This window comes from Alternaria alternata, assembly GCF_001642055.1.
Source record: "Alternaria alternata strain SRC1lrK2f unplaced genomic scaffold CC77scaffold_51, whole genome shotgun sequence".
NCBI classification, from domain to species: Eukaryota; Fungi; Ascomycota; class Dothideomycetes; order Pleosporales; family Pleosporaceae; genus Alternaria; species Alternaria alternata.
The window spans coordinates 1-13,838 of record NW_017306240.1 but is presented as its reverse complement, the minus strand read 5'-3'; the positions used below and the strand labels follow the sequence as shown (position 1 = coordinate 13,838).

At 50.4% G+C, this 13,838-nt stretch overlaps 4 protein-coding genes across 4 annotated transcripts; 3 read left to right on the top strand and 1 right to left on the bottom strand.

The window, feature by feature from the left end:
* Positions 1-1,891: 1,891 nt before the first annotated feature.
* CC77DRAFT_1055759 (hypothetical protein) lies at positions 1,892-3,067 on the top strand (the record flags this gene model as incomplete). Its single annotated transcript, XM_018527844.1, has 4 exons — positions 1,892-2,344; positions 2,465-2,481; positions 2,537-2,702; positions 2,763-3,067. Exons 1-4 carry the CDS (start codon positions 1,963-1,965, stop codon positions 3,065-3,067), a joined length of 870 nt encoding a protein of 289 aa, XP_018378649.1. The 5' UTR covers positions 1,892-1,962.
* Positions 3,068-3,869: 802 nt separating this feature from the next.
* Positions 3,870-7,389, top strand: CC77DRAFT_1100925 (sodium/calcium exchanger protein-like protein). Its single transcript, XM_018530104.1, has one exon. It carries the CDS (start codon positions 4,152-4,154, stop codon positions 7,218-7,220), a length of 3,069 nt encoding a protein of 1,022 aa, XP_018378648.1. The 5' UTR covers positions 3,870-4,151; the 3' UTR covers positions 7,221-7,389.
* Positions 7,390-8,654: 1,265 nt separating this feature from the next.
* Positions 8,655-10,395, bottom strand: CC77DRAFT_1100924 (hypothetical protein). The gene is made up of 2 exons (XM_018530103.1): positions 9,940-10,395; positions 8,655-9,892 (listed from the first exon to the last, which is right to left on the bottom strand). The coding sequence occupies exons 1-2, from the start codon at positions 10,336-10,338 to the stop codon at positions 8,894-8,896; spliced, it is 1,398 nt and encodes a 465-aa protein (XP_018378647.1). The 5' UTR covers positions 10,339-10,395; the 3' UTR covers positions 8,655-8,893.
* A 1,253-nt stretch (positions 10,396-11,648) lies between these two features.
* On the top strand, positions 11,649-13,134 carry CC77DRAFT_951418 (Bicupin, oxalate decarboxylase/oxidase; the record flags this gene model as incomplete). The annotated part of the gene is made up of 6 exons (XM_018535380.1): positions 11,649-11,775; positions 11,822-12,057; positions 12,106-12,299; positions 12,350-12,695; positions 12,753-12,873; positions 12,932-13,134. 6 exons carry the CDS (start codon positions 11,649-11,651, stop codon positions 13,132-13,134), a joined length of 1,227 nt encoding a protein of 408 aa, XP_018378646.1.
* Between the last annotated feature and the right edge of the window lie 704 nt (positions 13,135-13,838).

Here is a 13,838-nt window from a genome sequence, read left to right as displayed (position 1 = left end):
CATCCACGACGAGTGACCAGACTAGCTTAGTAATTCTAGATCCGGTCAAATTGCAATGTGAACTTCTCCCAACCTATAGAGCACCGCTGCGAAGCACAATCTTTCGCGACTACGCTTCCTATATCGAGCCCCTCACCGAAGGGGCTAAAAGAAATTTGAGTCCAAAGAATAGTCGATGCGCGTCTCATCCCTTTCGCCATCACCTCTAGTGACTGGACGTAGCCTATGCAGCCCTGAATGAGTCAATTCAAGAAATGTGAATCCATGCAGCAAGCTTACTCAGAACTTACCTCTCCTTCGAGAAACACTTTTAAGATCCGCAACTGCCTGATGACGACTGATAATCGGCAGGCGATCCTTGACCTCGGACGGCGGGTAACGTAGACAAGCAGTTCATCCACTGCTTGCTGGACGAGCGAAGCCTTCTCAGAGACATATGCCCAGTCGATTGTAGTCCAATCTTCCTGATTAGCGCCGACTGCAGACTGGATATATTCTTGAAATGTCTTTATGCGCCTCAACACGTCGAATCAAGACGAGATGGCGCCGCGAGCGCACGCCTGAGGCTACCGGGATGAGGAAGAAAGGTAATTCATCGTTGACGATGGATCGAGCCATTCTATCATGACCAGAGAGAGAGGCACGCTCGCCCGTTTTGTGTTAAAGATTGTTTGTGGAATGGCCTTTGCTACAGAGCACGAGAATCATGTCGCTCGTGGATCCGCCACGCCCACACCACTACTGCGTATTCTTAGCTGACTCATCGACCATCGAAGGCTATCGAAAAGCTTTCATTTGCTAGAAAGTGGTCATGTTTCGTGAATGAGACAATTCAATTAGCGACACGCGCATGTGACACTAAGCAAGAATCTCGATAGTCAATGGTATACACTTGATACCTCGCCTGCTTTCAACTCCATACTACAGGTAGAACTCTTTCAAACTTCATTGTGATGCAGTTGCAACTCCAGGAACGAGTGGCGTCTGATTCCTGTCGTCGTAGAATGCGAGTTGCACGAAGATACAACCACATACACATCGTGACAGCATCTGCTACAGGGGTTACTATTCCTATTCTTAATTGCCGTTAGAAGATTTCGTATTCTGCCAGTACGTTCGTGTAGTCGCCTTCCCAGTCCTCAAATATATTGTTGACATTCCATCTGTCTTGATCACCTATGTTTCCATCTTTAGTTATCTCAGCAGTCTATCCGCCACTGATCAATGACCCGTGCTTGATGTGTATTTCCAACCACGTTCCATCACGAGAGCAGCGTATCGAGCGCTTGCAGCGATTCCACATGCTCTCAGCTTTCTCAAGACGCTCAAGTGTGACACGCTGTTGGATGTTAGTGCAGCCAGTCTGGTCGATGTTTTGGATTGTCTTGAGACATACACCAGCAGTCTTATCTCGACGCCTCTGAACAGCTTCAGCCTTTTCCTTAGCTGCGTCTTCCGCCTGGAACCTCTCTAGTACTCAGAGATGGCGCTTCTGCCATGGCGCCCGCCATTTGATGTGACGCCAATGCATGCTGTACGCCGCAGCAAGGGCGCCAGGTCCGTGAGTGTTCTTGGTGTTTTACTTTGGAGAATAATGTGAGTGTATTGGATTCGTCAGTGGGTAGAGGAACCAGTACATGGATTACACTATGGCGAGGTTGGCTCGCACGCGTATGCATACCCTCGTTAGTTGATAATGAAAATAGAGAAACAACCGAGATTTCCTAGAGACTGGCGGTGAATGTGAGTTCCTGCTTGACACTATGGCTGATTTGGGTCGTTGGGTTCTTTCACTAACAGTGGCGAATCAGAAACAGTGCTCTTTCTCAAGCGAATGTAAGGTAGCTGAGAGCTTTCAGTGTTCGTTCGCTTCACCCACTACTCCTCCTAAGACATCTCATATTATACCCCAGATTTCTAGCGCAATTCTTCAATTTTCTCAATCGCGTTCAGCCAAAGAACATGAATATAACTCATCGCATTGACGAGGCTTCGTCATCTCCATCTTCGTCAACGGTTCCGCAGTGGGTGGAGCATTTCAAGTATACACGGTTTGTGGACCCTGATTTTGGCAACCGGCTCTCCGAAGCGCGTAACCTCATGCACACGCAAGCACCTCTTACCCCTGTTGTCACTTATCAAGAGCAAAGAACAGCAGCAGGCTCGATTGCGTCAGAAGTTGCACACTCAATGCGTCAGGCCGCGTTGATTCCGCCTGGCGCGCCAAAACATGGGTGGGAAAAGGGATCATACAGATCACCTTTTGACTATCGTATCGTCGGCTACTCAGGCGGAGACAAATGCACAGCCTCTGATAGACTACCCCCGTATGCTTCACCCGACGGTATGACTCCTTTCACTGGGTCAGGCAGCATGGCAGTAGCTCACAATCGTGCGACTCGAGATACACCAGTGTTTGACGGGATGGATCCTAATTCTGAATGAGCTCCGCCTTGTCGTGCAGTTACGCCTGGATCTGATGTAAGCCTCAACCAATCTCTTTATTTCTCAAGCTGCGCAACTAATTGCCCTCAAGGCCAAGGAGCGTCATATCTTTCTCGGCCCTCTCCGGATAATCCGCGAAACAGGGTCTGCTCTCTGTCTAGATGACCGCGAAAGGCTCTTAACCTTTATTGATAGCTATATGGCGGAATCTCTGCACACGGTTGTAGAACACGATGGCATTCTTCCGAACGTTGTCTGTAAGTGGCCTGTATGACTTGCGTATGGAACGCCCATTGACTTCTCCCACCTACGTCTAGACACAATTGGTATCCCCATGACAGACGCCAACTGGGCCAAGTACAAACAACTCCTCGCTGTCTTCGGATTTGCCAGCGGCATGGATGCCATGCTTGCTGTCGGGTCTGACAAGTTCGACAACTATACCTATGTCGTCGATAGTACGAGTGCAGAGCATGTGGAGGGTTGGAAGGCTCTAGCGAGTGCGAGTGAGAGAGACCTTGATATGGCTATACTTCCACAAGAGCTAATACAGATCTGGAAAGGGATGTGTGTTGAAGGTGGGGCTGGCTATCCGGGTACCTCAAAGAATTTTGAGCAGTAGCGAGATGAAACGAAGGTCGCCATGCGCCCTATGAGGAGGAAAAGGTAGATATTCATTGGAATATATCATACCTGGCCCTAGTACGAGTATGTGTTAAGCGTTGCAATGTAGACATAAAGCATCTAGAAGCTTAGAGTTCATTCAGTCTCTATGGAGCTTTGTTTCAGAAGTTAATGTAGGCTTGATGGTGAGGTATACTGTCTCTATGCCCGCTTTATTCTTGTCTTGTATGTGGTGATAACGTCAACGGATTGAAATTTCTGCATTAGCAAGCATATGTTGAGAAGTCTGGTGATCTCTCGATCGAGAAGAATAAAGTCAGGAGTCCACAAGTAACAGAGACATAGCCTACCAGGTGGCATTAACGAAGCTAGTATTGCCTGGTATATAGACCATCGAGCCTCTCAAGATCTCAGTGTGCCAATAATATACGAGAGATGTATGCAGTGGTTACTTGACTGGCGCCTTGAGCGATGACCTGAGTGGCGGAGATGAACGGTAAGAAGCCAGGAGCCGCGTCGAAGTGTCTTGTGGAGTTAAGGAAAGAAAAGGAAAAAGTAGACGCGCACAAACCGGATCAGCTGCAACATCAATACACTGTTCTCGCTTCTCCAAAAACGCAGGGCGTGTTGAGGTGTTGGAAGTGAGAAACGAAAAGAAGAGTTCATGTGTGACAGCACAAGGCGGAAGACTGTGAAGATCCAACGACCCACAAAAAGACTCAGCCACATGCCTGCGCCACACTTTTGCCATCTCTATTAGCGCGACGAACACCGTCATCCAGAAACCCTGTGCTTCTATCGCTCCGCGTCGCCCTTCTTTCCAACTTCCAAGATCCGGGCTTCTCTCCCCATATCGCTATCATGCTACGATGACGTTCGTTATTTCGCAAATTGCCAACACTGCCACACACGTACGCATTGCTGTCGCGCATCAGCCGATCCAGTCCAAACGCTTCGCGCACCGTCCTCCGCTATCTGTTACGCTATCGCACGTCGCCGCCTTCACGCTCCCCTCCACCTAAAACCGGCCCTCGTCCCCCCTTGCGCGGCCCCTCCGACTCACGCAAGAACATGTCGTGACCATGGACGACTCCACCATACTCAAGCACGCCCAGCGATTGCGCCGCTCACGTTACTCGGCACGACCCTTCGCCCTCACCATCCTCGCCATCTCCCTCATATCGCTGTTAGCATGGGCCAAGTCGCAAGCTGCAGACGGCAACGCCATAGTTGGCGCATTGCAGAAGAGGGACCTGTCCATCAAGGACGAGGAGTGTCGCCTCGTTCACCACGCCAGAGACCAATGCGCCTTTGTGCGCGCAAACTGCCCCGATGAAGAAGCCGGCGTCATATCCTACCTGACCCTCTATTACTGTCGCCTCCCGCATGCGAAGCCCTTTGCCTTCGTCCTCATGACGCTTTGGCTCGCCCTTCTCTTCAGCACCATTGGCATCGCCGCGAGCGACTTCTTCTGCGTCAACCTCAATACAATTGCGCGCATGCTGGGCATGAGCGAGAGCTTGGCTGGCGTGACACTGCTTGCCTTTGGCAATGGCAGTCCCGATGTCTTCTCTACCTTTGCCGCCTTCCGCACTCACGCTGCGAGTTTGGCTGTAGGCGAGCTTATCGGTGCTGCATGTTTCATCACGGCCGTTGTCTCGGGCTCCATGGCTCTGATTCGCCCATTCCAGGTCGCGCGCAAGAGCTTCGTTCGCGACGTCGGCTTCTTTCTCGTCGCGGCTGCCTTCAGCATGGGCTTCATCGTTGACGGGAAACTGCATCTGTGGGAGTCGGTCACTATGGTGGCCTTTTATCTCTTCTACGTCGCCTTTGTCGTCGCCTGGCACTGGTGGCTCAATTTGAGGAAGGCGCGACGAGCGAGGGCAGCCGCCATCAGGAGTCATTATGTTACCCCCGGTGGCGAAGAAGAAGAATTTCCAGAGTACCATGACGATGAAATCAGTGCTGGTAGCAGGACCCCGGGCCACGGCGTATCCATCGACGACTTTTCTATGCTCGAACGCGCTGGCGGCGACAATACCATGGACGACGATGACAACGAAGAAGAGCGCGAACGCTGGATGGGCGAGCTGACAAATAACATGCGCGTCAATCGCCCGAACATGTCCCGACGCAACACTCATACCCCCATCCGACCGAGTTTGGTCGGAGCTTTGGAGTTCAGAGCGGTACTCTCCTCCCTGCAAAAGTCGCGCAACATTCAGTCGATGCCAATCAGTTTGCGGCGGTATTCGGACGACCCTACTTATACGACTGCCCAGCAGCAAAACTACATCTCAACAGCAGGCCCAGCGGATCGGCCTCCATTTGATGTGAACCCAACTGCGTCCAATGCATCACTGCATGTGATCCGACCGAATCTCGACATCCAGCAGAGTCTAGGCAACCGAGCGCGAGCCGTTTCCACAAATGACATCGACAATGTCCGCCTACACCCGAGCACGCTGCAGGGACAAGGCGTGCCTGACATTACCTTCATATCCGCCACCCCCAATGAACCAAGCAGAATGCTGGATGCGCCTCCATCGCCGACCATCTCGTTGTCTCCGCCAGCCTCCCGCTCTTCCAGAGCACCAAGTCCTGTCGCACCGAGAGACCGACTTCCTTCCCCTAACAGGCTGGCGCCTCCGGGTCCTGAGGATCAAGCACCCCTCCGTACAATCTCACCATCACTGAGCCCTCGTTCGACTCCGCTAACAGAAAGTGATTCTCGATCCCAGCCCCCTAGTCTGAAGTTGACCGTACCGGATGCCGCTTCTCCTCCAATACCATTCCCTGCCTATACTGATTATCCTTGGTCGGCGCAATCCACTTCTAGACCCCAGAGTCTTCGTCTACCCTCGCCTAGCGCATCACCTGAGTCAAGTTTCTTCCCAAGAGATCCGTTCGGTCATATCGAAGCAGCCAAGATACCAAAATGGTGGCCTTCAGGGATCATACCAACCCCACACGTCCTGATCTCCACCCTATTCCCGACGTTGACCAGTTGGTCAGACAAGAACATATTTGACAAAATCTTGGGCCTCGTCGCAAGTCTACCCGTCTTCTTACTCACCATCACGCTCCCAGTTGTCGAGCCGCAGAAAGATGAGAACGATGGAGGCCACGCAGAGCTTTCTCTAGACTTCGGTCTACCACCCGCAGCCACGCCGCATAGCGGGAGCGGGGACTCCCACACCCGTAGCATATCACTGGTGCTGCCACCGGAAACACCTGCAAACATGGGCTTATCGAAGTCCAAATCGCCAGCGAATCTTTCTTCCCGACAACCTAATGGTGGATCGTTCAGCACGACCACCAGTCAACCACCACCGCAGGTGTATATCACGGATTCAGACACTGTAGCACAGTCACCCGAGCAGCTTCCGACGATCCCTACACCTATCGAGCCAAAACAATGGAACCGCTGGCTCGTAATCGTGCAGGTGTTTACAGCTCCCTTCTTCCTTGTCCTCGTCCTATGGGCGAACATTGAACCCGACAACCCACGTATCTTGCTTCGTCATACGCTCTACGGTTTGGTCGGTTCTCTCAGCGTTCTTGCATTCATCCTCTTCACCACCACGCCGAATCGCCCGCCGAATTGGCGCTCAGCACTTTGCTTTGTTGGGTTTGCCGTCGCCATTGCTTGGATCAGCACTATTGCCAACGAGGTCGTTGGTGTTCTGCGGACCTTGGGTGTTATCCTCAACATGTCCGACGCCATCCTCGGGTTGACTATTTTTGCGGTTGGCAACTCACTTGGTGATCTCGTCGCCGACATAACTGTTGCACGGCTCGGATTCCCCATCATGGCCCTCTCAGCCTGCTTTGGCGGCCCAATGCTGAACATCTTACTCGGCGTAGGGCTGAGCGGATGCTACATGATTATTACCAAGGGCGAGCATCGTCATGAAAAACACCCAGATCAGTCTGTCCACTTCAGGCCCTACCACATCGCCGTAAGCACGACCTTGGTAATATCAGGAGCTACTTTGCTTGCAACACTCGCTGGACTTCTTGTTGCCGTACCAGTGCGCAGGTGGAGAATGGACAAGGCTATTGGATGGGGTTTGGTCGCGTTGTGGTCACTAAGTACCACTGTTAATGTACTGGTAGAAGTGCTGGGTTACAGTAGTAACGTTAGTTAGAGCAACTATATCAGTCTTGTAGTTTCTTTTGTTACACTATACATACTAACAAGTGCGTTACTTAATGCAGCGCTATGTCTACGAATGTAAGGCAATCAAGAGGCAAGAGAAGCTTAGCAACACTTCTGTTTTATAAAAGGCTTTACAGAATATATATATTAAAAATAACTCTTTTATCTTACTTTAATAATAAAAAAGCTCTATCTTTTTAAATTTAGAGCGTTCTTAAGTACGTATTTTTAGCAAAGTCTCTGGAAATGTAAGGCGTAACTGTAGGCAATAGTGCTTGCTTCACGTTACTAAGGATAGTGGGAGATAGCTCGTATATTCAGACTACAGGTGTAGGTTGTAAAGAGAATAATCCTTGCCTCTCTCTGTAGAGCGAGGCGCGCCTTATAAGCAGGTTTAGCGCGTACTCTGTTCCCTCGAGGGACATGTACCTTAAGTCCTCGTTACAAGAAATCTACAAAGTCTAGTAGTGTACAGGTGTTGGAGTGTATGAAGACACTATCACGAGGACGTCGAAGCATCTCTTCTGTGCAGCTAAGGAGGAGAGGGGTGTACAGGTGTTGTACAGCTGTATTTGAGAGCGAAATGGCTGTAGTAGTGCCTAAGTTAGCTACTAGTATACAAGACGAAGTTTAAAAAGCAAAAGATAGCATGAAGTGTGTTGATATTGTTTAAGTGTAACAAATTGATCGATAGGATAAGGATTCTTCGATGCCCCCAGCAAGTGCACACCCAGCACGAAAGATATACTCCCTTATACTAACTAATCACTCTATGCACCGGCACAGTAGTTTTAGAAAAATTTAGTAGTTCTAGTAGAATTTTAACGTAGTTTTATAGGTGTAGTAGTTTTATAAGTTTAGTAGTTTTATAGTGTGCCGGTGCAATAAGTGCTTAGTTATTGCTGAAGAGTATATCTTTAGTGTTTCGGATGCACTTGTTGTCGACAACGAACCCTTAACAGCTATAACCTACACACTTTATGCAATCTCTGCTTTTTGAACTTTATTCTGTATACTAGCAGCCTACATAGGCACTACTACACTCCTTTAGCTTTTGAATACAACGGTACAACACCTATACATCCTTCTCACCTTGGCTGTGCTAAGGAGATGCATTGGCATCCTCGTGATAGTTGTAACGGGCTAAACGCCCTTTGGATAGCTCCTTGATGGAATCTTGGTCTACTTGTAGAATCCGGGTGCTACCTCGAGCACCCGGATTCTCCTCGGACCGCCTGAACGACGTTCAGACAACAGCCGCAGGACCTAGGGGCTGCCTCGTGCACCTAGACCTTGCCGGCCTGATTGTTACTCGGGTAACCAGCTTATATATAGTTAGCTACGTAGCTTGGGAGTTTAGCTCTCTATTGAATACAACCTCTTGTATACCTCGCGATTGCTCTACGGAGCGCAGCCTCTTACAGGGGGGAAGAATTAAGTTTTATTATTATTTTAGAATATATTAGCGCTGTAGAAACTATAGTAACTAGCTTTAAGACTACAATATCTTAAAAATCGCTTACTTAATCTAAGGAGCGTGCAGAGCGAACGTAAGTATTCCCGCTTTCACTAACAGCTATAGAAAGAAAGACTAAGAAAACATTAAACTAAGCAGAACTTGCAGATTAATCTATCCTTACGCCGTTTCCCCTCCTCAATCATCTAGTAGTAGTAAGGCTTTGCTGGGTCCGTCAAATCGAAGATAACCGCACTGTGAGGCCATGCTCCACCTCTCTCCGGAAACTGGCTTAAGAAGTCAATGCTGCGGTTGAAGCTCAAGCTACCATCTGGCAAAATATCAATCCACTGCGCCTTGAAGTCCGCCGGGGTGTTTACGATGCCGATATCGCCCGTCTGCACAAAGTAATCAGTAACAAGCAGGTTCTTCTTGTCTGGGCTGATCTTGATGTAATGCGGTCCGACGATGTCCTGGTTCTCGTCAGGGTTGTCCAGGCGCTTTACGTTGTTCAAATCACGGATGTCCAGCGCTGCGATATGATTTCCGAGCGTGAGCGTGAAGTATGCGAAGTGGCCGTCGTCGGTGATGTCGGAGTAGATGGCGAGGTTGTTGCGCGCGCGGGGACCAAGATCAAAGAGAAGTTCTGCGACGCCCTGTTTGCCCTGCGCATTCTTGCGGAAGGGGTAGATGATCCAGACCTGTCCTGGTCCGACGGCGGTAGCAAGAGCAGCGGATTCAGGATTGTTGGGGATGAACTTGACGTCCTGGATCCCAGCGCCATTCGGGATGGTAATCGTGGAGATGATCTTGCGCGAGCTGAGTTCCCAGAGGCGAAGCGTATTGGCTTTCTGGATGCCGGTAATGCTCGCGGGCTTGAGGATCGTGACGGGCACGACGAAGTCGGATGTCAAGATGATGTTGTTCTTGAAGTCGATGGACAGGCCATGCGGGCTGAACTGCTCGCCGAGGATGTTGAGGGTCGAGGGAACATCCTCGGGCCACTCGTGGATGATGTTGAACTCGGCATCAGTCTCAATGAGGCGGCCGGGAGAAGTACCGACGGCGGAGCCCATGTAGGTGATGAGAAAGCCGCCATCAGGTTTGGCTCGAATCTCATCGGTGATGGAGGAGAGTAGAGCACGGTTTGACTTCTTAAACTTGGGCTGGTATGGGTTCGTGGTGTCGAAGTAGTATGCCGTGTCCTACGGGGTATAAGTGCGTGATTACACTGGGGGTTGGACATACTTACTTGAGTCTTTAGCAGCGACAAAAGACCGCCACCGACGAGCGTCTTGCCATCGATGGACGGGCCCAAGTGATGCGGCGAGTTGCCAGAGGACGGTACGTCTGTGATAGCAATCAGAGTGCCAAATGTCTCATCGTCGAGCGAGTACGTAGCAAGGAAGTCCTTGTGCTTGTTGTCACCTGCCGCAGTCCAGAAGTATCCGATCTTCTTGGGACGGATCTGGGAGTTCACCGAGTGAGGTGGGCTCTCCAAAGGCGGAGTCGGAACTTGGAGAATGGGCAGAGGTGGAGCGTTCTCGGAAAGAGGCTCAGTGACACCAGGGATACTGGGGATCAGGGGTGGTAGCGAGATGGCACTTGCTGTGCTCGCAAGCAGCGAACCTAAAAGGGCACGAGAGAGCATGTTTTAGAGAGTATTGGTTGAGAGGATGAAGGCTGTGGAGCTGTTGAGAGATTTAGAGCAAGTTGTGAGCTGATTCCTTTGTCACGGCTACAATGACCATATTTATACTTCACTGATGTCTCTTTCGTGCACAATTCTTTTGCTCATCGCCATGCTGCCATCCCGCTACGGTCCTATCCTCATCTCTCATCTCGCCTGCGTAGATGGCACCATCCAGCCCGGCCCTGACGACGAACCTCGAATGCATCTCCAACTCACTATCTGATCGTCAGGAGAGCATACACTTTGGGTGTGGAAGCTGAGAAAGAGCACGTAGATCGTCGCTATAGGAACCATGTGAGCACGGCAGAGATAGTTGCCGTGACTAGAGAGTTGCCTGATCTGTGCTTCATATCACAGGAGCAGAATTCTATTCAGTTTTCTTTTCACTCGATGCACAGTGTTCACCAATCCTGGACGACACTACGGCCGAGAAGAAGAGGACGAGCAGGGGTTGACAAGAAGCTTCAAGATCGTCCTCGGCCCTCGACGGTTCTTGAAGCTATGCACAGGTTAACGCTCTTAGATGTTACGTTCAGAGAATTCCACTGTCCGCGGACTAGGCTAGGACAGCAAGAAGTCGACCCAGAAGAGGTACACAAACATAAAAAAAGACTGGTGTGATTCCTCAATGCACAGAAGTTGGCAATGATTCAGCATATGCATATTGACCTTCCGCAAAGATTGTATGTCTCAGCCGTCTTACACATCCTCATCAAACAATATGTATGGGTTTGGAGTACCCAGCCAAATCTCACATGAAGTCGGAGCTTCTCCCGCGGAGGACAGGGCTGACTACAACGCCAAGCCCTCTCCGCAATTCGGCGCACGAATGGTACCATTGACGCGAGCCCATTGCGGGGCAGATCTACAACATCTATACCACCACGCCAAGGATAGCGACATATCGTCCAATATTTGCGCACATTGAAGATTTGGAAAGGCTGAACCTTGTCGAGTAACGGTAAGACTTAGCACCTTACCGGTAAGTCTACCTCTTGGGGTCTCTTGGCTGCAGCGGGACGGGCTGCACTGCACGACCTACTCCAATGCGATGCGCAAACAAGGACCGAATGATCGCCCTCGCGCAATTCCTGTCCAGCAGTCGCGACATAGCTGCTTTATGGGCGAAAGTGGCTTGCATGTACGATGTGCATATCGGGATCGATGTTGGTTTGACCCAAGGAGCCGGCGTGCGGAACATATATGAGCCTCAATCTCGCAGCCTTGAGTTTCCGAGATACGCTTCGCAACTGACTTCTTGACCAACGATGAAGTTCCAGTGCCTCGCTGCCAGCGTTCTATTCGCGTCTTCTACTCTGGGCGCAGTCATCAAGCGCGAACAGTTCAGTAAAGGCCAGCCCATTGACGACAAGGGCAAAGGCGCTCCAATCTTAGGTGCGCGGAACTTTTTGTATAGATGAGCAAATCTAACAACTGATAGGAGGGACTGATCGCCAAATCGATCTCGACAACCCATCAAACTTGGGCGAACAAAGCACCGACTCGGGCACAGTGCCCAACCTCAAATGGCGCTTCGGCGACTCCAAAACGCGAATCTTTCCAGGTGGATGGGTGCGTGAGCAAGTTGACAACGACTTACCTGCAAGTCACGACATTGCCGCTGCGCAACAGCATCTTAAAAAGGGTGCGATTCGCGAGTTGCACTGGCATCGCGTGGTATGTGTCGCAATTTAATTGAGAGGTGCTATGCTGATGGTATTGTAGGCAGAATGGGGCCAGGTCCTCTTCGGTCGCGTCCTTGTCTCCGCCGTTGATGAAAATGGTCGACACCAAGTAACCGAACTTGGATTTGGCGACATCTGGTATTTCCCCAAGGGGCAGGCGCACACAGTGCAAGGCTTGGACGACGAGAACGAATATCTTCTCGCATTTGATGATGCAGATTTTGACAGAGCTGGGTAACTTTTACCTCCCCCCATCTCTGAAACGTCGCTGATAAAGTACGCAGCACAACGTTCAATCTGGCAGACTGGCTCGTCAAAACCCCGCGCGCACTCCTTGCCAAGTCTTTCGGCCTCCCCGAATCCGTCTTCGCTTCTCTCCCGTCTCCCAACCCGTATATCCAGAACGGCACCACCACAAAATACGCCAACGTGACCGGCGGCAACGGAGAACTCACTGGCGACGCGTCGTACGTGTACCGCACATTCCAACACGCGCCCGAGCCTGCGCCCGGCGGCGGCGGCCAGTGGTGGAAGATCGACAGCACGAACTTCCCGATTGCGAAGACGATTGCGTCGACGTATGTCACTATCGAGCCGAAGGGCGTGAGGGAGTTGCACTGGCATCCGACCGTAAGTTTTCAATGGAATCATGTGAGAGGGGCATAGAGCTGACTTTCCGTCCTCCAGAGCGAAGAGTGGCTGTACTTCCACTCAGGCACTGCGCGCGCCACCGTCTTCACCGGAAACAGCAACGCGCGCACGTTCGACTTCAAAGCTGGTGACACGGCCGTTTTTCCTGATAACGCCGGTAATCACCACTACGTTAACTTTTACTCCTCAAACTGATACTAACGCATCTCGCGTAGGCCATTATATTGAAAACACGTCCGCGACGCAGAATCTTACGTTCATCGAGATCTACAAATCCGACCGCGTGGCGGATGTCTCGCTCACGCAGTGGCTTGCGCTCACCCCGGCGGATATTGTGGCGAGTGTGATCAAGATTCCGGTGGACGTGGTGTTGGAATTGAAGAAGGAGAAACAGGTTATTGTGCATGGGTCGAAGTGAGAAGAATTAGATGGTGCGGGAAAGTATGCAGTAATGGTAATATTGGCTCTCGCAATGGTCACAGTAAGGTTATCCGTTCGCTGAGTCGCTGCATGTGTGGCTTTGTGAGTTAGGCGATCATAACAATTCTAACCTCTAGACACGCATGATTCGCGCATGGAAGCAGTTTAGTGTTCTAAAACATCTGGTGAGCTCATCTCTAAATGTCTGCTGGCAAGTAATATCAGTGCGTCTATCAACCAAGTAAACTAAAACACGATCCTCTTACTTGACTTGGCTGACAAGAATCCTTTACCTTGCTTGATTCGTTGACGACAAGCCCTTGCTTTGCTTAGTTTGTTGACATTGCTCGATAGGATTTCCTAATTTAATATCTATACTAACCTACAAGAGCATACTGTACGGGTTGTAGAGTGTATGAAGACACTATCACGAGGATATTAATGCATCTCCTTAGCACAGCTAAGGGGAGAAGGATGTACAGGAGTTGTACAGTTGCATTTGAAAGCTAAAGAAGTGTAGTAGTGCCTGTGTAGGCCGCTAGTATACAAGATAAAGTCTAAAAAGCAAGAATCGCATGCAGTGTGTTGATAATAGCTGTTGAGAGTTAGTTGTTAACAGCAAGTGCATCCGAAACACTAAGGATATACTCCTCGGCAATAAATAAGCACTTATTGCACCAGCACACTATAACAAAGAAAGAT